The 23,943-nt window shown below is 39.3% G+C and overlaps 1 protein-coding gene across 1 annotated transcript in view; it reads right to left on the bottom strand.

The window, feature by feature from the left end:
- CNBD1 (cyclic nucleotide binding domain containing 1) overlaps positions 1-23,943 on the bottom strand; it is a 302,000-nt gene that overhangs the window by 90,051 nt on the left and 188,006 nt on the right. The window contains exons 6-7 of the mRNA XM_029913352.1: positions 9,379-9,513; positions 5,185-5,317 (exon numbers count right to left, since the gene is read on the bottom strand). Coding sequence (XP_029769212.1) covers positions 5,185-5,317; positions 9,379-9,513 — 268 coding nt within the window. The remainder of the gene's footprint in view (positions 1-5,184; positions 5,318-9,378; positions 9,514-23,943) is intronic.

The raw sequence follows: 23,943 nt of genomic DNA, 5'->3' as shown, positions 1-23,943 counted from the left end.
TTCTTTTTATGCAAAGAGAATCATTTAATATTTTCAGAGATGTAAGAAAGGCAATCACATCCTTTATACTGAGACATAGGGCAACTATCACTGGCACTGAAAATATGATTTCTTGCCAGCAAGAGAAAGACCCTTGGGAAAATCAAGTCATAACCAATATTGAACAGAGATGATAGTCAAATTTTATCTAAAGATCAGTCATTGTTTAAGGTCCTACAGAAATTCACAGTTTCAATATTGCTTATATCCTGTGTTTTTATTAAACCTTTATGGTTTTTTGGCTTCTAAAATATATTTTACATTATATATATATATATACACACATGTTGGTTACGGGGGACCTAGCAGGTTTAAGACCCACTGATGATAATTTGTTTTTTCTTTAAACAGATATCTTTGGATAAACTTTGACTTTAATTGTACCCCATGGGGAAGTAAGGTTCCACGCTTCCTTTACAGGATTGAGGATTGTATTAATCCAGTGTGGGTGGTAGATTTTTAAACAGTAGCTAATGCATATTAAAGATATGCAATATATCCATACCCAAATTCTTGTCTGAGGTGGCCCAATCTGCCAAAGAAATGTGTGTGCAGGAAAACCTGTACAAGAGGTTGTACAAAGTATCCCCTGAGTAATGATTATAGTTCTGCTCTACATTTATTAGAAGTCCATTTTCATTAAGCAGCCTATTATTGTCAGTCTTCTGAGTGGTTACTTAAATTTCATCTCAGCTGGGGAATCATCTCACACTGGAGATCATCTCCAACTCTGACCCATTGAATTTAAAATGCTCAGAAGTTTAGAACCATTGACCTGACTTTTTTCAATCTTTGTATAGTAGATCTTAATGAGCACAAAAAAAAAAAAGATTTTCTATACGGAGGACTGTATAAGGAATTCCTCTTTGTATTGTATTATTCATTAGTTTAATTAGCAGATAATTCATAATGATATAAAGAGAGGCCACGTCTTTTTGCATCAGAAGTTAACGAACTTTCAACATTACATATGTATTCCTGCTTTCTGTGTATTATTATTATTTATTTATTATGAGCCAGATTTTCAAAAGAGCTCAGATCCAACAGCTCCCACTTAGGCATCTAAATAAATGGCCACATTTTCAGAAGTGTTCCCCATTCTCACACAAATTGAGGCTTACAGTGAGAGCTGCTGGGAGCTGAACACTTCTGAAAAAAATCTATCCCTGTCTATGGCAACACTCAGGTTATGTCTACACTACCGCAGTAAGTTGAATAACATAGCTGGAGTTGACATACCTTAGGTTGAGTTACCGCGGGGGGGTCAATGGGAGAAAATATCCCATTGACTTACCTTACTCTTCTCGTTGGGGGTAGAGTACAGGGGTTGACTGGAGAGCGACCTGCAGTCCATTTGGCGGGTCTTTACTAGACCTACTAAATCGACCACCGGTGGATCGATCTTGGAGCGTCAATCCCCGCAGTAGCGCAGACCTGCCCTTTGAATGTGGTAGGTGTTTTTCCGCACATCCAGAAGGGACAGTCTTCACTGTGAGGAGCTCACACACCAAGGACAGACAGGCATGTAGACAGAATTTAGGGGGGTTAGAAATAAGGTATATTTACATAAGCCAATTGGATTCACTCTAGGCAGCATGACAGAAGTGGGTCTTTAAGATCCAGGTTAAGAGTCTGCAACTGAGCTCAGGGAGGCTGTATCATGCACAGAGGGTAGGATGGAAATGAGCACAGAGGCAACTAATGGGTAGAAGATGACCAGGATGGGAACATTAATGGAGTGGAAGGGTTGGGGTCAATATGAAGCTGAAATAAGGAGTTCTTAACATCTTTATCTTAAAACTGCATTAATGATGGGACATAAATGAGGGTAGACATACCAAAGGAACTTGTGAGTTCCATTATGTTTGGCTGGATGCCTCCAGAAACCAGCCACCCTTGCCATTTGATGTGACAGATTTCTCTTTTAAAAGACAATGGATGAAATCCTGGTCCTATTGAAGTAAATGGGAATTTTGCCTTTTACTTGAGTGGGGCCAGGATTTCACCCCATATCTTTAATATTCACCTTTTTCAACACCATTTAACTACTTGGCACTAGCTATATATGCATTATGCAGTATATATGCTAATATGTGCCAATTAAGAAGCAGTCATTACAAATCTGCTATCATTAGACTTGATTAATCTGGGAGGTTTCCAATAAAGCAGCTGTTCCAGTTAAATCGAGTGCACTGCAATAATATTTTACATTTATATAGCACCTTTCATACCAAAGCACTGTACCTATTAGACAGATAGATCAATACTACTTTGCAGTAGGACTCTGTGGATGTGGGCAGCAGACAGCTGTCAAACTGTGCACTGCACCACAGTGGAAAGAGGGACATTTTATACAGTGATACTGAGGTGAACTCATCTTAAAAAATGTGATAGCAGATAGAGGTTCAAATGAAATCCTGGCCCCACTGAAATCGATGGCAAAGCTCCCATTTACTTCAATGGAGCCACGTTTTTACCCTCAAATTTTTAAGTTCTTGTCTGAAAGATGTACAGATCAAACAGCTTAGAATGCACTTTATTTATCTTGAGGGTGAAAAGCAAAGACAAACCAGCCTAGATTTAAGCCTGAGTTTCAAGGCAGACTAAATATTTTAAATCTGTTGCTTAGACTTCTCCAGAAGTGCCCAAGGCAATTCTGGCTGTAATCTGTGTTCCTTTTCTCACCTTCTCTCTTGTCAAAAATCCACCCTCCCCAGTGTTTTTCAGTGCGTATCCTCTGGGAGTCTCCCATCATGCTTAGTGGAAGACAGTAAGCATGGACCTAGCTGTCACGAAACCTAGATTCTAGTCTTAGGTCTGATGCAGATTTGGTGTGTGTCCTTATACAAATCATTTAATTTCTCTGTGCCTCTGTAAAACGGGATCATAATGCCAGCCACCATTGTAAAGTGACTTACTTCTACAACATATGTTTTATATAGTAAAATGAATCAAATATCTGTACTTATCATTTTATCTAAAGAAATTGTTTACCAAGAAGTCACTGCAGGTGTGAGGCTAAATTACAAGGCAGATGCACAAAGACAGCAGGAAGGGGATGGAAATTAGGTTAGTAAGGAAACAGAGCAAGATGAAGGCAGAACTCTGTAGCCCAAATAAAAACACATTTAAATTGTGCTGGTCAATGCTCCAGTTTTTGTTAAATCATGACAACTAGTTTATATTTAACTAATAATTAATATGTTGGACTACATATTCTGGTACAATGGAGCACACCCAAAAAAAGCATACCTATAACCCTTTTGCTTGCAGAAAACCCTCCATTTCTACATGACAATTGAGCAGTGGCCCATTTTCACAAGATATCACCCACGTTGCATGCACAAGTGTTGGGTTTTGCGTGCACAAGGCGTGCAAAACCAATTTTAGAGGCATGCCCATTGTGCTTACAACAGGAAATATACCCCATTGTGACTTAATATGAATCATCTAAAATCAAAGATCAAGCGCTGTGATTATGAGTCCCTGGCAATACTTCATCATTTTACAGTGTACATTTTAACAGAAAACAAAGATACTGATTTAGTGTGCAAATCCCCAAGCACAGCTAGGTAGGCCTATGGAGGGTGTGTATGCTGCATATGCTTACATCTTACACTGATGTCAAATGGCAACCTTGGGGGAACGCTTGAAACAAAATTAAAGGGTTCTGAAGGGAATTACAGCCAGCCGTGCTTGGCTGGAGGAGGTTTGCTGTGATACACACCTTTGAAGATGATAGGAAAGGGATACAAAAAGATGTATTAAAGAAGTGGAGATTTTGACCTGAGAATGGAAAAAGAAAAACTTGATTTTTATAAATGAAGCCAAACTATTATTTTACTTGTAGCATAGTCACAAGGGTGTTTCCATTTTCCTTTAAAATAACCCATTAATTCATTCCCTCATAATGGTAGACATGGCTGGACAACCTTCTCCTGGTCCTAGAGTTTCCTGTTTTGTAATTATGCAACTTCACCGGTAGAATATCAAGCTTCTGACAGTAACATGACTATGAAGATCAAGGTTGTCATCTGACCTGAAAGTAATAATATTGTGTTCTAGTAAATCAAATGTCCAAATAAATGAACATTTCCTTCTTAACATGCCACTTTCTGGAGTGATCAAAGTGCAACCTGCTGGCAAACACAAGCCATGGAACTCGATGATACAGCTTTCAACTACCTCCATCTTCAATGTAGATGTGCAGCCCTTGGATGCCATATGCCAAGGTATATAGCATTAACACAGGTGGAGGCCACAGGGTCGAGTTGGACTGTGATATGTTGGGACTGATAGCCTCAACAAGCCATACATCTGCACAAAAGATGGTTGCAAACTGATCCTTTCGCTACATACTAAGCACAATGCTCCTAGCAAATTGCCAATGGCATCCTTTGCAGAGAGCCCCTACTGTGCTGTATAAACAAAACAGATTTTAAATAATAGCAACAAAGGCACGTCTTTACTCCAAACAAGTCCTGTGTGACCAGTGACACTGATTAGTAATATCTCTAATACCAATCTGAACTATAATTGTTTATTCATGCAATTGCATGTTCTAAGAATTTATACAAGTCTTTCAAAAACATTATCTCAATGGGATCAGCCAAAAAAGTAATTATACAAGTCAAATGGAAAAAAAAGAAAAAGATTTCTAATGAAATTATATTGCATATAATATATGGATTTTACTCCTTTTTATAATCATCCTGGATCATCTAATACAACTGAATCCGAACAAAACATTCTGTAATAGATTCTGATCCATCATACTGGGCACCACTCAATGCAATGAGTGGGATAATAAGCAACTTTTAACAACGAATTAATCAAAAGCTTCTGATAGTCATTAATTTTTCATTTTAATGCAGATTATAGATATAATTCACTCCAGTATTAACTGGCTGGTTAAAAGATTTTATCATTCAGTTTTAATATGAATAAAGGATGATCTTACTAAATTATGCCTATATGAAGTTTAAATAGCTTCCATTTGAGAAAATGACTGAAAAATAGTTTAAGGAAACAAACACTTATTGGAATCTTCCTTAATTTTGTGTAATTTATTACTTTGCTATATTTGCCCAAAAAATAACTTTGTATTGTGAATTTACAAGTGAATAAAAATAGACTGAAACTAACCATAGCCTGCAGGAAATTGCCTCCATTTCAAATGAGACACTAACTGAAATACATAAAGCATAGGCCAGTCGCGATAATATGGACAGCCATGAATTAATTCTTCCTTGGCAATTCGTTCACGCTTAGCTATTTCCTGAAAGACAGATACACGTTCAACAGTAATGATAAAATATGTAAAAGAAGAAAAAACCTAAAATGAAAAAGGCAGCAAAGAAAAAAACCACCATTTGCATATTAAAAATCCATAAAGTAAAGCAAAGTTTGAGAAGTATGAGGTTTATTTTTAGGTAGGTTTTGTGATAATAGAGCCAAAATACTAATCTTTAGTAATTATAACTTGAGAAACAGTGATTAGAATTTCTTTTTCCTAATTGTGAACTTCTTTAGAAAATGATGAAACACACTTGTAATTTTTTTTAATGGGGGAGAAAAACCTTACTCTAAGATCCTGTCTCTGCTGCATAAATCAAACTCAAAAGTCAATCTTGTCAGTCTCAACACAGAGGCACTGATCCTTTGAAGTATAAAGCTGCTGCTTAGAAAATCAAAAACAGCTGATTTCTGAAGCAACAAAACGATTCCTTAAAAATGTGTTTCCACTTTGAGTTTAATTAGACTTGGGCCCGATTCACAATATGCTCATGTACTCTTTCTACAATATTTAACCATAATTCATTAACACGGCTTAACACCCAGATCTTGTAAGCATGACTTTTTGTTATTTACAACACCCTAGAGTTACACCCATCACTTCCCGGGCTCCATCTAGCATTCCAAAGATTATACAAACTAAGAGGAGGACGGGCACAAAACACACATTATTATATTACAGGAAAAATTGCATAATGTATGAAATGTATCTTTTCAAATCTCTCCATTACTCACTCTACATTTTAGCAGGTAACTTTTTCTTGTTTGTCAGAAAAGGAACTGCATAAAAATTACAGATAACCTGGATGAAAAATAAAGCCGTGGAACAGCTTGATCCTCCCCTTCAATTTAAAAATGCATCTGCTGTATCTTGGAAGTTCAGCCACTACTTGTGTGCAACATGCTGTTTTCCTTGTTTAGATATAGAAAATAATAGCTATATAGAGAGTTCCAGAGCCATTCCTCCAAATGATCATAATTTGCTCCAAATACACTTACTGGCTACTGAAGGTATCTATTCAGTCCCAAAGTCAGAATATCACCATTTATGTACTATTAATAGTAATAATCACCGAGGAGTCTATTCCATCTTTTTTCTAGTCTTCATCTATTTTTAGGGATAAGATTCAGAGTAGCAGCCATGTTAGTCTGTACTCCTGTTTTTTTTTTTAGGGATAAGAGTAATCCTCAGCCTGAAGAGTCTCAACAAATGGAGCAAAAAATTTAAGATAAGACTCCTGAAGCTTACCAGTAGCCAGCTCCTGAGGTTGGTTTCCTGACTTCTTCTGACTTTAGAGAAGCTCAACTGAACCTCTTGATCAGGCCTTAGCACAGAACATCATCCAGGATCTCTCACATACAGAAACATTCTAAAGTTGGGCTTAATCACACCAGAAAGGGTATTTACAGAGGTTGTAGTGGTCATGTTTCCAGCTGTTAGACAAAGAGGTATTCACATCTATTACTTGCTGGGTGACATCATGATTTGAGCAACCTCAAGACTAAAAGTGGAACAAGACTACAGGCCAGACCTTTGGGCCTGCTCCAACTTCTTTTACTACTCCAGGGAGAAAAATATGGCATAATACTGGTTTATATGGTCATATGAAAATTCCACCAGCTTGAAGAAATCCCTAGGCGGTGTAGAACTTGTGTAGCCATGTCGAGGCCTTGCCCATCACAGCCTCGATACAGATGATGTGTTGGGGCATGTCCTGGGGAACATAAGAACGGCCATTCTGGGTCAGACCAAAAGTCCACCTAACCCAGTATCCTGTCTTCTGCCAGTGGCCAGTGCCAGGTGCAAGGGACATGGCTATAGTGCTGCTGTGTTTCAGTGATTCCCTGGCTGCCACTATGGCCTTGCCATACTGTTATAGCCAGTCACAATTTACAGCAGCCCTGTGACTGCTCTAAGTTATGCTGTGGGCCAGACTAATCACCAGCTGGCCCCAGAATCTGAGGGCATCAGTGAGATACAAAGAAAAGGGAGTGCAAAAATGGTATAAACTTGCCTTTGTCTCTACCCTTAGCTTGTTTACTAAGCATAGCTTGCATGAACATGAGAATTAGAGCCACCATATTTGAAATTCAATGTTTTTATTCCCTCATCTTTCAAGTAAACTCCCAGAAAAGCCAGTTTATCCCAGTTCGGACCATCCAGCAACTGGGGGCAGCAATAGGGAACTCACAGTAGACACCAAAATGCACAGGCCCAACGAGAGAAATTTTGGACCCCACCCCATTGTGTTTCCTGGGTCCTCACCCCTACCATTTCACTTTATTTACACGGACATTAGAGATATTTTGGGGGTCCACTTGAGCTCAGGGGCCTGGTACAAATGTTCCACCTTCCTCCCCCCCATCAATGCACACAGCTTTTCTCTCAGATGAGACTCAGGGAACTAATCAAGCAGACAGATTCAATGCCCCTCATCAGTCAAAGTGCTTTCAAGCCTCCTTAGATTGCCGGTGTCCTGCATGGATCTGCCAACTTGGGCTAGACTTGAAATGCAGCTCCTCCAACAGTTTCTAATGATCCTATCTCCAAGCATATATGTAGATGTACATAGATGTAGAGCATCTAAGACCTGCACTACAAGATGGTCCCTTAAAATGTCAACTAACCTCCAGCGTGGAGGTCAGCCACAGACCATTTCAAAAAAAGGACTCCTGATCAGAGAAAAAGACAAAAAGATCTTCACCACAGATGCCAACTTATTTGTTGGAAGAGCTTACCTGTCACGTTAGACTGTACAGGGGTAATGGTCACAGGAGGAGCTGAATCAAAGTATAAATTTGCTGGAGCATTTTGATGATGACCCACACAGTATCATGCCAATGGCCCATCAGTTCCAATAGGTAGCAACACACCAGATTTACAATAAAGGAAGGAGCTGAAGGTCCTAGCTCCTTGGACAGACAGAGGAGGGAGTCAGGTATTGTTCCTGTGGAAATAGTAGCAAGACACTGCTTGGAGAAGTTGGTTTTGGATTTTCTGCCTCCTACGTGTTCTATCAGTCTCTTGAGCAGTTCTTCTTGCACAGTCTGGTTGATGAGAAACCTTGGGAGGACTAAAAGTATTTTGATGGACCTTTTGCTGTTTGTACAGACTTTTCCATTAATCTATTTGATTGTGCATGGAAAGGGATGAATGTGGTAAACTGTAAACAGTTATAAAAGAGAATTTTCCAAATGTACTACACATGAACTGTAGTAACTGCTGGCTCTTAACTCATCTGGAATCCATGGTGAGCAAACTTGATTTTCAATATGCTATTGCATTATTACTTGATGTGTTGCAGAACAGCTTAGCTTTCATAAACATGTGAATAGTAGCCCACTAATAAGAGGTAATTCTTCCTGTTTAATTCAAATAATTCAACACATATCATTAGTCTTTTGTGGTTTTAGCCGTTCTTTTCTATTGTCTTTCCCATATTTATAGCAGATTTCACAATTGGATACCTTATCTTCAATGGCAGTGTTCATGCTTGGCCAGAACAGGATTTCTCTGATCTGATGTTTCTCAGATGACCACAATGGATTATGCTTACAATATTTGATCTAGGTGGCTCCTATTATATTATCATCTGCTGCTGTGCTTTTTGTTGTGTTGGAGGCCCTTGTTGAAGCGGCCAGGAGGATGAATGACTTTGAGGGGTTTTATTTCTTTACAGAAGTGGTAGCCATGCTTCCTCCCTAAGACTGACAGATCTGGTCCTTCCACCTGGGGCTGAAGAACAGAGGAAAATACCCTTGCTGCTGAAGACAAGCACTAAAAGTAGAGGCCACCTGACATGGCAGATGAGGTAGAGTAGCTGACCCCTCTGCCCACCACTTCTCAACCTTAGAAGGTGTATAATTGAGCCCTCTATGTGCAAATACTCAAAAACCTGAAAACATATTTATGTTAGAGCATTTTCAAGTTAATCAAATGGTTAAATTAAATACATCATACTTAATTATACAACACTGAAGACAAGAATGTTCAAACTATTGCCTTAGAAGGGTTCTAAGACTCTAATAGTATCACAGTTTTACCTCTTTTATTCTCAAATAATCTGTGGAAGAAATTTTAAGAATTTCGCAGTTTTCTTCTGTAATGATGGACAGCAGGATGTGCGGCAGTTTTGGTGGGGCTGTTTCCAGAGTCCCAAAACAACTTCCTCTGATAAGCTTAAAAAAGAAAGGCAAAAGTATCAAAATTAATTTTCTCTCTGTATCAGTAAAATGGGGGTAAAAATGAAATTTAAAGATTAATTTATGTGCAACCACTTAATTTTGAATACTTTTTACACCTCTATCTGTTTCTGATTTAGTCACTCCTAATGTGTCTGAGTCTTGCTTCATAATACTTTCTGAAAGCATAGCCAAAATACAGTCATTGGCACCAACTGATACATTATGCATTAAACATGCAATCATGTGGCAGTTAGGGAAGGAGATAGTACAGCAGAATAGTATGGTAATGAAGTTCAATTTGATTCAGTGTTTTTTGTAAACACCCCTTGTGAAAAAGAAGCATTATTCCTAAGGATATTATTCCTGCCTTATGAATATGTCTTCTGCTCAAAGCAGTCAGCTCAGGGAAGAATGTGGGAGACTGCCTAGGAAAGGTGAACTAGAGTTAATGGGCCAGACCCTCAGATGATGTAAATCAGCATAACTGTGCCCTTGTACACCAGTTGAGGATGTTTCCCACTGTATTTGTGGTGTAGTTGAACTGAGATGAAAGCTCCGTTACCATTTAAGTGATAAAATAGTCAACAATAAATATCTGTTGAAGTTATCCGGTGTGATAATTTATACTAAAGTAGGTGAAGATTTAGTAATTAGCAGATCAGCAAGTAAGCAAAGCATCATCACAGGAATTTCTAAACCCATTGCAAGAGGCCAATTCTGTCTTGTGCCTGACACTTAGCACTAACGTAACTCTGTATTTCCTCAGCGTAACACTAGCATGCATTTTGAAATAATTGGAAAGGGAAATGTACAAATTGATTTGAATCCACAGACAGCACCTGATCCTGCACCCACAACTCTGAGTTCTGCTGGAGAAGAGGGTGCTCAGAACCTTGCAGAAGCTCAGCTCCAATAAGTAGAAAAGCCTTCATCTATCTTTTTAGATAAGACAGATCATGTATTTTTCCCTGCAAGACGGCCTGTCATAGATAATCCTTTTAAAATCCTAGTAAGCTTTGCTTTTGCAAACAATGGTTGTAACATTGTAGTATAACAAAGATAACTTTTCTTTACATGTTTGTACAATAGTCTTCAAAGTAACTTGCTTTGAAGTGTTAATTAAATGGGGTACTAGGTCATCAAACATCCATAATTACAGCAAACTGGGAATTTAAGTACTGTCAGTGTCATTGCAATGCTGTGAAATAGATAAAATGGTCTCAGAAATTTAGACTGTATTATTCACAATCTTCTATTCTATTTCCTGTCTTTATATTGAACAATAATGCTTCAGCAACAAATGGTTTTAGTGAACAATATTCGCATCACTGCCTTCTCTATTTTCAGTGCTATGTTCACACTAAATTGCAACACCTTAATATTCCTTCAACCATATATATGTTGAGGCTTATAGACTCAGAAGTTTATAAACATTAGGATCCACATCCACGAGAGCTGGGAGAATACTGAGAAACAAATTCCTCAGCGCATTCACTTGAATATAAATATTAGCTCACTCTGACATGCTTACATCCCTTTTGTGTTTGATTCCCACAAATGTCACAGCACTTTAGCTTGTGAAAAGCAAATTTCAAACTGGCATGTTCGAATATTTGTCCCAGAACAGGTACATTTTATATGGGATGGGATGCTGCTTGTTCAGGTAGCTGAGGGCCATGGTTCAGGCTACGTTTTACTCACGGGTATTTTTAGTAAAATTCACAAAAATTCACAGCCCATGACCTGTCCATGACTTTTACTGTATACCCCTAACTAAAACTTGGGCAGGGGTCTGTGGGTGCTCTGGGGGGGGTGGTCCAGGCAGGGCCGGCTCCAGCATTTCTGCCGCCGCAAGCAAAAAGAAAAAAAAAAAAAAGCCGCGATCGGCGGCGGCAGTTCAGCGGCAGGTCTTTCGCTTCCAGAGGGAGCGAGGGACCTGCCGCCCCTCTCCCTTGGCCGCCCCAAGCACCTGCTTGTTAAGCTGGTGCCTGGAGCCGGCCCTGGATCCAGGGGTGCCGTGGGTGCTGGGAGAGATGGCCTGGGCCCCCACTGGTGCTGGGAGGGGGCGGGCAGCAGCATGCGGCCCGGGACTCCCACTGGTGCAGCCCCTGAACCAGCACTGGCCGCTGCAGACATCAGAGGTCACAGAAAGTCATGGAATCCGTGACTTCCCAGGACAGACTCGCAGATTTAGCCACAGTTAACAAACTCCTCTCCAGCACCCCTGCCATAAAGGAAATTAAGGCTCACATTCAAGTCAATCCTGCTCCCCATTCAAGTCAATAGCAAAACTCTCATTGACTTAAATGTTTCAGAATCAGGCTTTAAGTGACCTAGACAATGATGTGACTAGTCTGATTGCAGCCAGGACTGTGAACGCACACATGCTAACTTTGTATGGGTGTTATGAAAGAAAATTTAATTTCTACTCAATAAATCTTTCGTAATTGAAAAATCAATACTTTTTTTTTAAGACTGATGCACTGGTGAGCCAGAAAGGAAAAGGTCTCAACAATTTTTAAAATTCCCTACTTCTGTTTACCTCTCCCTAAATTTCTACTGTATTTCCTCTGAAGAGATTAAAATCCCCAGTGGTTTCTTCAATCCCTCTCCTCAATTACAGGAGTTATGTTTATCAAATTAAAAAGAACAATACCATGTGATTTATGTGACCAATCAAAATTAACCTTTGCAGTAAAAACAACGAGGAGTCCTTGTGGCACCTTAGAGACTAACAAATTTATTTGAGCATAAGCTTTTGTGGGCTATAACCCACTTCATCAGATGCATTTAGTTAGCCTATGATAAAGGTCAGTAGCTGGATGTTTACAACCCCTTTTCAGGTCTCAATTTAGCTATGTTATGAGAGTAACAATATACACTCATTAAGCACTTCAGATGGTCAAATGAACCTTTAACATTTCAGCTGATGCTATTGTTAGTCTCTAAGGTGCCACAAGGACTCCTCATTGTTTTTGCTGATACAGAGTAACACAGCTACCCCTCTAAACCTATACAATGTAGGTTTGAATACTGAGTATCAAATGCTTACAATAAATGGAATGCAACCAAACCAAAGTCTAAACTACTCACAAAAATAAAAAAAAAACTGGGAATCACAATCTGCTAATGAGTAAAGAAAGAAGCTAAATTAATGGACTAAATTCTTAGTTGGAAATTATTTGCTCAGTTCTAACACTCTATCAGTGGTGCAGATGCAGTACTTTGTTACCTGCCCTTCTTTCTACCTGACATATTTTCATATCATAGAACTTCTAGTCTTCAAACTGCTAGAATTACACTGCAGTAATGAAATTCTGGCACTATGATACAAACCATATTTATTACCTAAGCAGTCCTTCAAAAGAATGACACAAAATCATGATGGATCATTGTAACCCTGGATATATGGGTAGCCGATATTTTTCTGTAGCTCCACTTAACTATTTTACTTATGGCTCACTATCCTGTACTTTGCAACTTTTGTCTGGCTTCCAAAAGTCAAGGCTTCAAAGCAGAGAATTGTATATTGAACTTTTTTCCAGTGCAGTATATCAACCATGCAGATTCTGGAATCTCCTGACAATATTACCATTTTCCATAAAAAATTCTGAATTTCGTCAGTTTTGTTCAAAGTCAGAGATCCAGAAGATTCAGAGACCTTTCAAATGTGAAAAATTCCTCATGCCCATGACCAAAAGGAGGAAAACTGCATCAACTCCTGAAAAAGTCTAAAATAATGCGGAATCTATCTGCTGTTCTCAATAACCCTGTTATCAGCTGACACCTTCTTGCTAAAAAACCTGAGACCCCTAGAAAAAAGATTGAGAGAAACACCTGGGATAAGTAAAATTGGTCTTTTATGTACCAAAATTTGACAGCATCAGCTCAGAGATTAATTAAATGTTTGTTTGACCATCTGAAGTGCTTAATGAATGTATATTGTTACTCTCATAATCATAGCTAAATTGTGACCTGCGAAGAGGTTGTAAACATCCAGCTACTGACCCTTATCATAGGCTAACTTGCTAATTCAAGGATGCAGTTTCAACTGCTGTTTAGCATGTTAAGATTTATTTTCTGTTGTCACACACCTATTAAATGGCTCAAGCGTCACTTGTATGTTTAACACATAAGTAATCATGGTCTGATCCTCGTAAGGTGGTGAGCATCTCCTCAAGACATTGAGGCCAAGCCCTTCAAAGGTTTTTATGTGCCTACCTCCCAAGATTTGGGGCTCTAAGCCTGAACGTCCTAAATCCCAAAGAAGTAATGGAAGATTAGCGTGTTCGGCACCTCATAGGAGCCAACCACAAATGATTAATATTTCAGTAAAAAAAGTCATTTACTTACACTTGATTCTTACTAAAATACTCCCTTTTCCTGGGGTTTGGCACATTCCCTCCCTTTCAGGGGGCACAGCACTAATGCTTTTGGGTGTTGGCTGGAACAATGGTCATGCATGTACCCAATCCACACAGTCACTGAACCACTGGTCATCTGTCTAGCAGAGGTACTTATGTGACCCCTGTTACCATAGTATGTGAGCACCTCAATCTTTAATGTATTTATCCTCAGAACCTCTCTAAGAAGTAGGGAAATACTGTTATCCCCAAAGGGAGAGCTCCACACAGATTCTCAAAGGCACAATCTCCATTGATTTCAAAAACATAAATACCTTTGAGGATCTGGGCACAAGTGACTTACCCAAAGCCATACAAGAAGTCTGTGGTGCAGCATGGAACTGAACCTGGTCTCCTGTTTTCCACGCTAAGCACCAAGCCATCCTCCAATACCCCAACTCCTTCTCCTATACCATGCCTCTGAGCTGCTGCAGAGAAAATTGCTACTAGAGCATGTGGAAGTTGTGAATGCCCCCTGTATGGTCACTCTATGACTTCCCCCTCATGGAGCAGAGCCATGGCACTTAGCATGATTCTGTGCCGGAGGTGAGGGCAGAGCCCCCTTTGATTCCCGTTTACCAGTTCTTAAAGTGTGGTAGAACTGCTGTACTCATCAGAAACATATACATATGGACATATTAAGATTTCCTCATGTTCATGTTCCTGGTTGTTCCCTAATTAGGATTAGGCCCCTTTATTTTGATTTACTGCTTTCAATAATCATGGGGGGTGAATGAGCTGCTGTATATGAGGAACAGCCAATGTTTTGACCATGAGAACAGGTTTCCAAATGAATATTTTGGAAAGGACCATACTGTGACAGGTTCGGTCACAGAGATTCCCTTGGGACTGTCACCTGATGTGCTGAAATTACCTCTGAGCCCATTTTCCCTGCCAGCTTGGGACTTCCAGAACCCTAGCTTGTTGATCCAGACACACTAGCCTGCTGCAACACAGACCCAGGGTTTGGTCCACGCCCCCAAAGCTGCAGATTAAACTGAAAACAGTTTAGCAGATTACCTAACTCCAGCACCCAGACACCTAGTTTCCAATGGGACCCAAACCCCAAATAAATCCATTTACTCTGTATAAAGCTTATACAAGGTAAATTCATAAATTGTCCACCCTCTATAACACTGATAGAGAGATATGCACAGCTGTTTGCTCCCCCAGGTATTAATCACTTACTCTGGGTTTATTAATAAACAAAAGTGATTTTATGAAGTATAAAAAGTAGGATTTAAGTGGTTTCAAGTAATAACAGACAGAACAAAGTAAGTCACCAAGCAAAATAAAGCAAAAACATGCACGTCTAAGCCTAATACTTTAAGAGACTGATTACAGATAATATCTCACCCTCAAAGATGTTCCAATAAGCTTCTTTCACAGACTAGACTCCTTCCTAGTCTGAGCCCAATCCTTTCCCCTGGTACAGTCCTTGTTAGTTCCAGCAGAATGCAGGTGGTAAGCAGGGGTTTTCTCATGACTGGAAGCCCTCTTTGTCCTGCTCCACCCCCTTTTATAGCTTTGGCGCAAGATGGGAATATTTTGTCTGTGCTTGTCCCCACCCCTGCCTCATCAATGGAAAAGTACAAGGATTAAGATGGATTCCAGTATCATGTGACACAGTCACATGTCACTGTAAGACCCCTAGTCTCCATTCTTCCTGGGTTGGCCCACATGTACACAGGAAGGTTTGCAAGTAAATAAACCATTTACAACCAATTGTCCTAGTCAATGGGAGCCATCAAGATTCTAAACCACCATTAATGGCCCAAACGTTGCAATAGGACCTCAGAGTTATACTTCATATTTCTAGCTTCAGATACAAGAATGATATATGCATACAAATAGGAGGAATATATTCAGTAGGTTATAACCTTTGTTATGATACCTTACAAGAGACCTTTTGCTTAAAACATATTCCAGTTACATCATATTCACACTCATAAGCATATTTCCATAAAACATATGGAGTTCAATGTCACACATACATGATGCAGTCTGTAAAGAAACTTAAGTAGGCTAAAACTTGACAGTAAATAGCTGGAAGGATCTTTTCACTTCATCAGGGAAATAAGCTTTTTTATTGGAATAATAAAGGTTAGTCAATCTGATCTCTTTTCATTTTATTTCTCTTGCATGCACGGAACAGGAATGTTTTATAATGGTCCACATCTGAAGTAGTTAACTGACGGTCCTGGTTTCACATCCTGAGTGTGAGTTTGATCCTGCTTCCATTGCCTTCCACAGAGAAGGGTCAAGCCCTATTAGAGCTGGTCAAACATTTTTCAACAAATGTTCCTTCAGAAAATGACCTGTTTCAGGAGCTAAAATTGCATAAACATTTTTAATATTTAGAAATTGTGTTTTTCTCTGTTTGCTGAAAATCCAAAAAAGTTTCACGTTTTATTTTTTGTTGTTTTCTCCTTCTGACCCCGTCCTTCACCAGTGCCACCATGGAAAGGGGGTGGGGGGAGAAAAAATGGGCGGATGTGAAAAAAGTGAAATTTTTTCAACTGATTTTTTGGTAAAAAGAAATCCATGAAAATGTTCAAAATCTGTTCTGTTCAAAAACTTCAAAACGTTAACATTTCAGAAACTTTCAAAAATTGCTATATATATTATTATTATTATTATTTTTGACCACTGTACTGAACATCATGCTTGATTGGCATGTTGATAGCCTTTACAGTCAATATTCCTGAAAAGTACTATTCCCCACTGGGAGAAGCTTGCATATCCCAGAAACTCCCAAAGGGAATCCTAGGCAAAACACACTGTATTACACTGTGGTCTGCAATATTCTACTGTTGTAGAATTTCACAGACAAACCAAAACATTTTAGCCAAGTACATTATGATTCTGATCCTATGCCCATTTCAGGCAAGAGATGAGCTCCACTGGCGTCAATGAGAGTAGTACTAGCTACAGCATATCATAATTAATTTATTTGGTTGGAGGTCCTCTGGAGCCCTTTGCCTCTTCTTCCTCAGCATAATCACACTAAAACATCTGCTACTGGGGTGACTTCTTAAAAAAAAAAATTACAGTGCTTACCTCCAACGTCTAAAGCAGGGCACACCCCTATTGCTCCATGACAGCATTATCTTTCTAAGTACAGTAGTAGTAATTATGAGAAGGGAAAACTTGTCATATTTGTTATCAAGTATACCATTTATTATTAAAAATACCATCAAACAGTAATTAAATACAAACCTCAAATAAAACAATCTAACATCTATGGCAAAGGAATTTGATTCAAAGTCCTCAAAGATTTAACAAAATATGTTTGAAGAAAATGAAGCACTCATTACTTATCACTGATAAAGAAAACCACAATTTTTTATTAACACCCACTGCTATTCTTACATATGCATATATTAAATCCTTACTTTGTATCCACTAAAAAATTTATATATTCTCTACTTTTTATATTTTAAAATAGGTATAAACATATACAATATAAAAGAAGCAGTAATTACACGAGACATTTACGTTTTTAATGAATTTGCTTAATAACAGGAAAATGACAGATTTCTTCTTTGGGTGGTGGACAGGTTTGGGAAACAATCAAACAGATGCAGCACAATGGCCATGAATTCTGCCTCTTGTTTTGATTCTTTTTTTTCTAAGATATCAGTAAAAATTATTGAATATTTGTCAGTGACATTCTCCCCTTTTATTTTTATATCTTTATTAAAGGAACATCAGTAAACAGATTTAACATACACCAATAAACTTCCCCCTTGTTATGACTTTTATAATGGAACTGTAGTAAAAAGATTAAATGTACACCAACAATGTCATTATTAAAAAAAAAACATTGTAAACATCAGTAACTATGCTAAAGGCTCATTTCCAAATTCACTTCCATTGGCATGCTTCCCCATGTAAGCAGGAAAAAACTGCAAGGATTTTTTCAAGATACTTGGTGATGCATGCCTCATTTTCAAACGGAGTCCTAAGAACACATTTCAGCAAACTCTACACCAGGCTTCAATAACAGGGATGTTGTTTGCTGAACTGGGGTCCAAGGGCCCTCTTTGTCTCCCCACACCAAGCTGGAGTACATAGACTTGGCTCAGGGAATGCCCCTGAAAGAAGAATCCTCCCCTACAGGCTGCTCTTCAGCCATTCCCATAACCCTAGCGATGCAGCTGCCCCTATGGTCATTGCACTTCACATTTGCTAGAAGGATTTGGCTGCTGTATCTGTAACCCACACACCTTCTGGGTGTGGTGTTCTGTCCCATCTAGTGGCACTGAGACCATTTAGAGAGAGATAAAATGAGTCTGCTCTACAGTCTTAGCTAACAGTTTGCTCATGCAGTAGAGGCTCATGTACTAAGCTCCAGAGGCCCCAGGTTCGGTCCTGCCTGCTTATGACCAGGGTCTGTCTGTGTTACATATCTACATGGTTGCGGATCCACCAACCTCATCTCTACTCCTTCCCTTGTCCACCTCCACTTAGCTTGCCCAGGTCTCCTTCCCCAGCAGTGCAGGAGTAGACCCCCTCATACCAAGGTAGGACACAGGGTTCCTTGCATTCTGCTCCCTAGCATGCAGAATTCCACCAGTTTTACTGTCCAAAGAGGACCTCCATACCAGCAGGAGAGAGGGCAGAATTTGTTCCCAAGTGTACAATAGCAAACTGATCACTCCTATACCCATTTGGTGGAATCTAAAAACAAACTAAGGTTATGTCTACACTACAGCCTATGTTGGCAAAATGTATATCACTCAGGGGGTGAATATTTCACCCCCTTAAGTGACATATGCATTTGTGTGCACAGCACTATGTCAGCGGGAGTGCTTCTCCCACCAACATAGCTCATGCCACTTGCAGAGGTATATTTTTTATGTCGACAGAAGAGCTCTCTTCCATCGGCATAGAGCATCTTTGCTAGATGTGCTGCACTGGCCCAGCTGTATTGGTACAGCTGCATTGCTGCAGCGCTGCATGTATAGACATATTTTTAATTTAAAAGAAAAATGATGACAAAGATATGCTATCTCCAAATACAGGCATGAGCAAATTTGTATATTTTTATAAATGTTTAGAATGCACAAAAAGTTATAAACTTTTAAAATTAACAGAGCTTATCCGAAGGCAGAACCACTCAATAATTTAATGTTCTAAGATCTGCTCTCCTCCAGTTAATGGATTTGTTGTCAGGTTTCATTGTTGTATTCAATATTGCCTGTGGCTAACAGATTTACAGGGCTTCCTGGAAATTACTTTCCTCCCCTTTCTTCCTAATGTGCCTTTATCTTATAGCAGGCACATTTAGGCACCATGTAGCTGGAGAGTCTGTCCATCATTTAATTAATGTGCATAATAGAGCACAAAATACCACAAACAGAAATTGGAGAGTTCTTTAACATAAGTGTTATTGTATCCCACATTCTCAAACACTGAGAAGTACTGGAATCACTTCTTCAGACTACTAGAAGCAGTGCTGTAATCAAGTATAGAAATTATATATACATACACACACACAGTATATACATACACATGTACACACACTCCCCCTTCCAAATCACTGTAGGTGAAGTGTACTCCCTACCTTTACACAAACCGTGAGTAGTTAGGCTCTGTGAAGGGAACTCTGAGGGTTCTGAGGGGCAGAAACCAATCTGCCCATCCCAGAGGCTGGCTGTTGAGCTATATTTCTGACCCTCCATAGCTGCTATGTCAGACTTCAGGCTAGAATACCTGTTCAGAGTGCCTCCAAGCCACCTATGTGGGCTCTTTAGCTACTGAATGCATCTGTGGCTCACTTCCAATGGCTCCATCCATTGCAGCCACATCAGAGATGGTACTAATTGCTCCTCCATAGTATGTGGAACAAAGCAGACAAAGGGACCCATTCATAGCTACTCCACCCAGAACCTATGCAGAGAGCCATACTGGAGGTTTGATGGTGCAGTCTTGTGTGAATCTTTTAAGTTAGGATGAACGTGCCCCCTATGATATGGAAACAATTTTCCAGTTACTCAGCAGGTGCAAACATGATATTTGGCCCAATGCCATAACATAGATGGGGCTTCAATTTACTGTTTATCTTGGCTGATGTATTAAAATTATATCCTCAATGGCCCCTCATTCACTTTAATTTTATTCAAGTTGATGATAAGCCTATAATGTGTTGCTGAAATTAGAAATCTATCCGTGATATATATGTGAGTTACTAGTGCTGAATGTGCAGATATCAGAAAGAAGAAATTAATGGCAGGATTCCTCAATAATTTTGCTCGAAGCTTACAACCTGCTTAGATTGAAGATCTTAAAAGATATATCCAGTTTAACAGAGACATATGCAAGTTCAGACTTTGTGGCATCATTTTCTAACATTACAGGAAAGAACAGGCCAAAGGTCTGTCCTTACTTGGCACTATCAGAAATGTTGAATATTAAAAATGTAAAACTCTAGCTGTTCAATAACTGGCTTCCCCTTGTGATTTCAGGAGTGTGAAATTTATTTTGTTGCCTGTAAAAATCGGTACCCTGATTTTAAAAACTCACAACTGGAAATGAACTTCAACAACGTCAGTTTCAAACAGAAAATTCCAAGTATTAGTTAAGTATGGTTCAACCATTTTATCCCAAAATACCGATGCAAAGTGTCAGAGAGATAAGATCAATTTAAATATTTCTAATCATTTGATGCATGTTGCATTTGAATATGAAGCAGCGTTTTTGACACTATTTAAAAATTGTGCCATATGGGCAATAACAAAAACCTGTGGTTTAAACAGACAGAATCCCAAGAACAATCAGCATTTCATTATCAGTTTGCATTTTTGCAGATAAAATGGAAAAATGTGGAGCTTTCTTATTTATGAATGATTTTTCTATATAAATAGGGCCTATTATTAATCACGGCACTTGTTCAAAACTGTTCATAAGACAAAAGCAACTGAAAGTGATTATGGCTTACAATATACAGGCTGTTGTGTAGTCAGAGTGACTTCCATATGGTATACTTTATTATTTTTATTCTTCATAAACCTATTTACATTTCAGTTGCTTTTCCATAGTGGTTTTCTAGTCACATTTTCATTATTGATGATGTTTTTGTTCAAAGATGGGTTCGCTTTTTCCCAGTTCATCGTCTTTTCCTACTGAAGGACCCAATCCACTGAGATTTCGAGTGCCCTCAACTACCAGCAGTGTGGGAACATAACTCCCATTTGATGTGTAAAGTCAATAGGAACTGAGGCATTCGGCAGCCCATAGGATCAGATCTTAAACTTTCAGTGAAGTAATAATGAAAAGTTGGTGACTTCACGCTCATTTTTATGACAGATTTTGACACAGAACTCCCATTTCTCTGCAGGATAAGGAGGCTGGGAGAGAAAGAGTTCTTATTCAGACATGAATGTCTTAAATAATAGCTAAAGGAATACTGAAAAGGACAAGGCAAAGAAATTTTTTTGTATAAATGTTCTCTTCTTTCAAGTGTATTTCTGCATAAAGGCTCTATTAGCATTTCTATTATAAACATCTATTTTCAGGAGGTCATAACTTGGTTGGAAGTATTTGCTTCAGGCTGAAACTCATGATATTCCCAATGTAGGGACTTTTTCCCCCCTTAACATTAAAAGCACCAGAAAAAAACATTCTGCTCTTTTTAAGCTATAAGGAGGAATGTGAAGAAACAGAAATTCATCAGTTTTGGACTCCATATTCTAGTTCTGTTGCTTTTCTTAAACTTAGAATTTGCATGCCCTCAGTCAATAGGGACTGCCATAACTATAGAGAGTAAAACTATGCAAACCCTTGAATAATAAAACCGAATATCTTTTTCTTAAGTCATAATGAATCTAAAACTCAGCCCAGGCTTCACTGAAAGTTTCACCATGCAAACCTGGGCCAGGTTTAGCATGCAAAGCCTTCCTCCCCATCCGTGCTGCAGAGGGATTTATGTTTTTTTATTTTAAACAGGAAACATGAAAAATTCATAAGCGAGGAGGGATGATGGTTAAGGCACTAGACTGCACCTCACAAGATCAAGGTTCAATTCCAGGCTCTGCTATTGAGTTTCTGGGCAAATTTGGGCAAATCATGCACTCTCTCTGCCTCAGTTCTCAGAAATGGATATAACAATACATCCTTCTTCCCATCTTTTGTCTGTCTCATCTATATAGACTGTAAGATGATCAGGGTAGGGGCTGCCTCACACTGTGTTTGTACAGCACCTAGCACAATATGACCCCAAACTAATTTGTGGTCTCAGGTGCTATTGTAATATAAATAAATACTTAACAATGAACTCGCTCGCTTGGCCCAGTTTTGCTTTTGAGCAAAGCTCGAGAAATTTCTTTTGCATCATTTTCAATATCTGCAGGATATTTCGTTCCTCTCACAGATCCGACACCCCTTAGAAATGCACACAGGAATTAACATTTCTAAATATATAAGGCATTAAAGATACTCTACCTGAAACCTTCTATATGAAGGATGCCTCTGTGACACTAGCAGACCGAGCACCAGCTCATGCCAAGGTTCCCATGTCTCAAATGGGACTAACAGGTACACAGCTGGAATCTGTCTGGCTCACTTGTGGGTTAATATTGATAAAATAGATATTAGAATTATAAGAAAGTTTAGACTCTATTGAATGCTTATGAGTTGCTGAATGAATTAATCTTACTGATCTGTGTCCCATATTACAATGTAATATTTGAGCAGCAGTATTGTCACTGTATGAAAGGCCATACAGGAGAGGGACATTAATTAGCTTGAAGAGAAACTCTTCTACAGAAATCATTACACCCCTTCCCAAAGAGGAGCCCCACTGATACAGGCGGTGGGTGGATCTTACAACTGGAAACTCCCTACATCTGCACTGAGAAATGGTCAGCAAAAAGACTAAAGACTCTTGTTGTTGTTCTGCTCTCCTCCCCATGAAGATGAGTTATGCAGGTGGACTCTCATCAGCTGAGTATGCAGTTCAGAGCACATGGTAGGATGAGAATAAAAAATCCGAACAAAAGGAACTAGGGATCTTGGCCTCGGGGTGGGGGTGATGGAATGCACCCCTGTATTCACACCCTACACGCTATTATAATAATCTTTGTACCAGACATGCCTTGCAAAGTATCATTTGAAAACCTGTAACCTGCACATTAATAATATCATGGTAAAATGCAGGTAGCCACATTATGTGTAAAGTTATGAACCTAAGCTGAAAGCCCTGGCTGGGATGATTTAGTTGGGGATTGGTCCTGCTTTGCGCAGGGGGTTGGACTAGATGACCTCCTGAGATCCCTTCCAACCCTGATATTCTATGATTCATGACTGGAGTGGGTTTCTGGAGTCTGGGGAATGGCTAAACCAGTTTCTCAAAGACAAAGGGCAAGCTGATGCCCCAGCCAGGTATCAATAAAGCTGATGGGACATCACCTATCAAGTGACCATTCTTAGCAAGAAAGGGGGGCTTGGACAAAGAGATCTGTGTCTTAGCAAACAGCATGAGGTCTCCTTCCTCCACCAAACCCTGTCTCAGTTCTCAACTGAAAATGCTTTTTTCAAAGAGGAACTAAAGCTATAAAAAGTAGTGGCAAACACCCCCTCTCTCTCTCGCCCATTTCATTCTTTGCACCTGAGAAGACAAAGGAAACAGCCATCGGACTTTGGGGGAGGGAGTCCTGACCTGAGAGTTTGGTCAGGAGCCCATCTCCCTCTCTGAAAGTCAGGCCACACTTGTTTCATGTATGTCTCCATTGGAGCTGGGAGGTGTAAACTCCAGCTCAAGGAGACATATCTGTGGTACCTCTGATTTAGCTAGTGTGCTAAAACTAGAAGTGTAGTCACAATGGTGCAAGGGGCCCTCAGTACAATCCCATCTGAGACCATAGGTATGTACATGAGGTGGCTATCCCCTCCCACCACTCATGGCACTACAGTTACGCTTCTATTTTTAGTATGTTAACTCGATCACAACTAGAGTGGATATATCTCTTTGAACTAGAATTCACACCTTCCAGCTCCAGTGTAGTCATACCCTAAGTTT

This window comes from Terrapene carolina, unplaced genomic scaffold, assembly GCF_002925995.2.
Source record: "Terrapene carolina triunguis isolate 2854851 unplaced genomic scaffold, T_m_triunguis-2.0 Scaffold58, whole genome shotgun sequence".
In the NCBI taxonomy this organism is placed as follows: domain Eukaryota; kingdom Metazoa; phylum Chordata; order Testudines; family Emydidae; genus Terrapene; species Terrapene triunguis.
The sequence above is the reverse complement of the archived record's forward strand: the minus strand, read 5'-3'. Positions and strand labels throughout refer to the sequence as shown.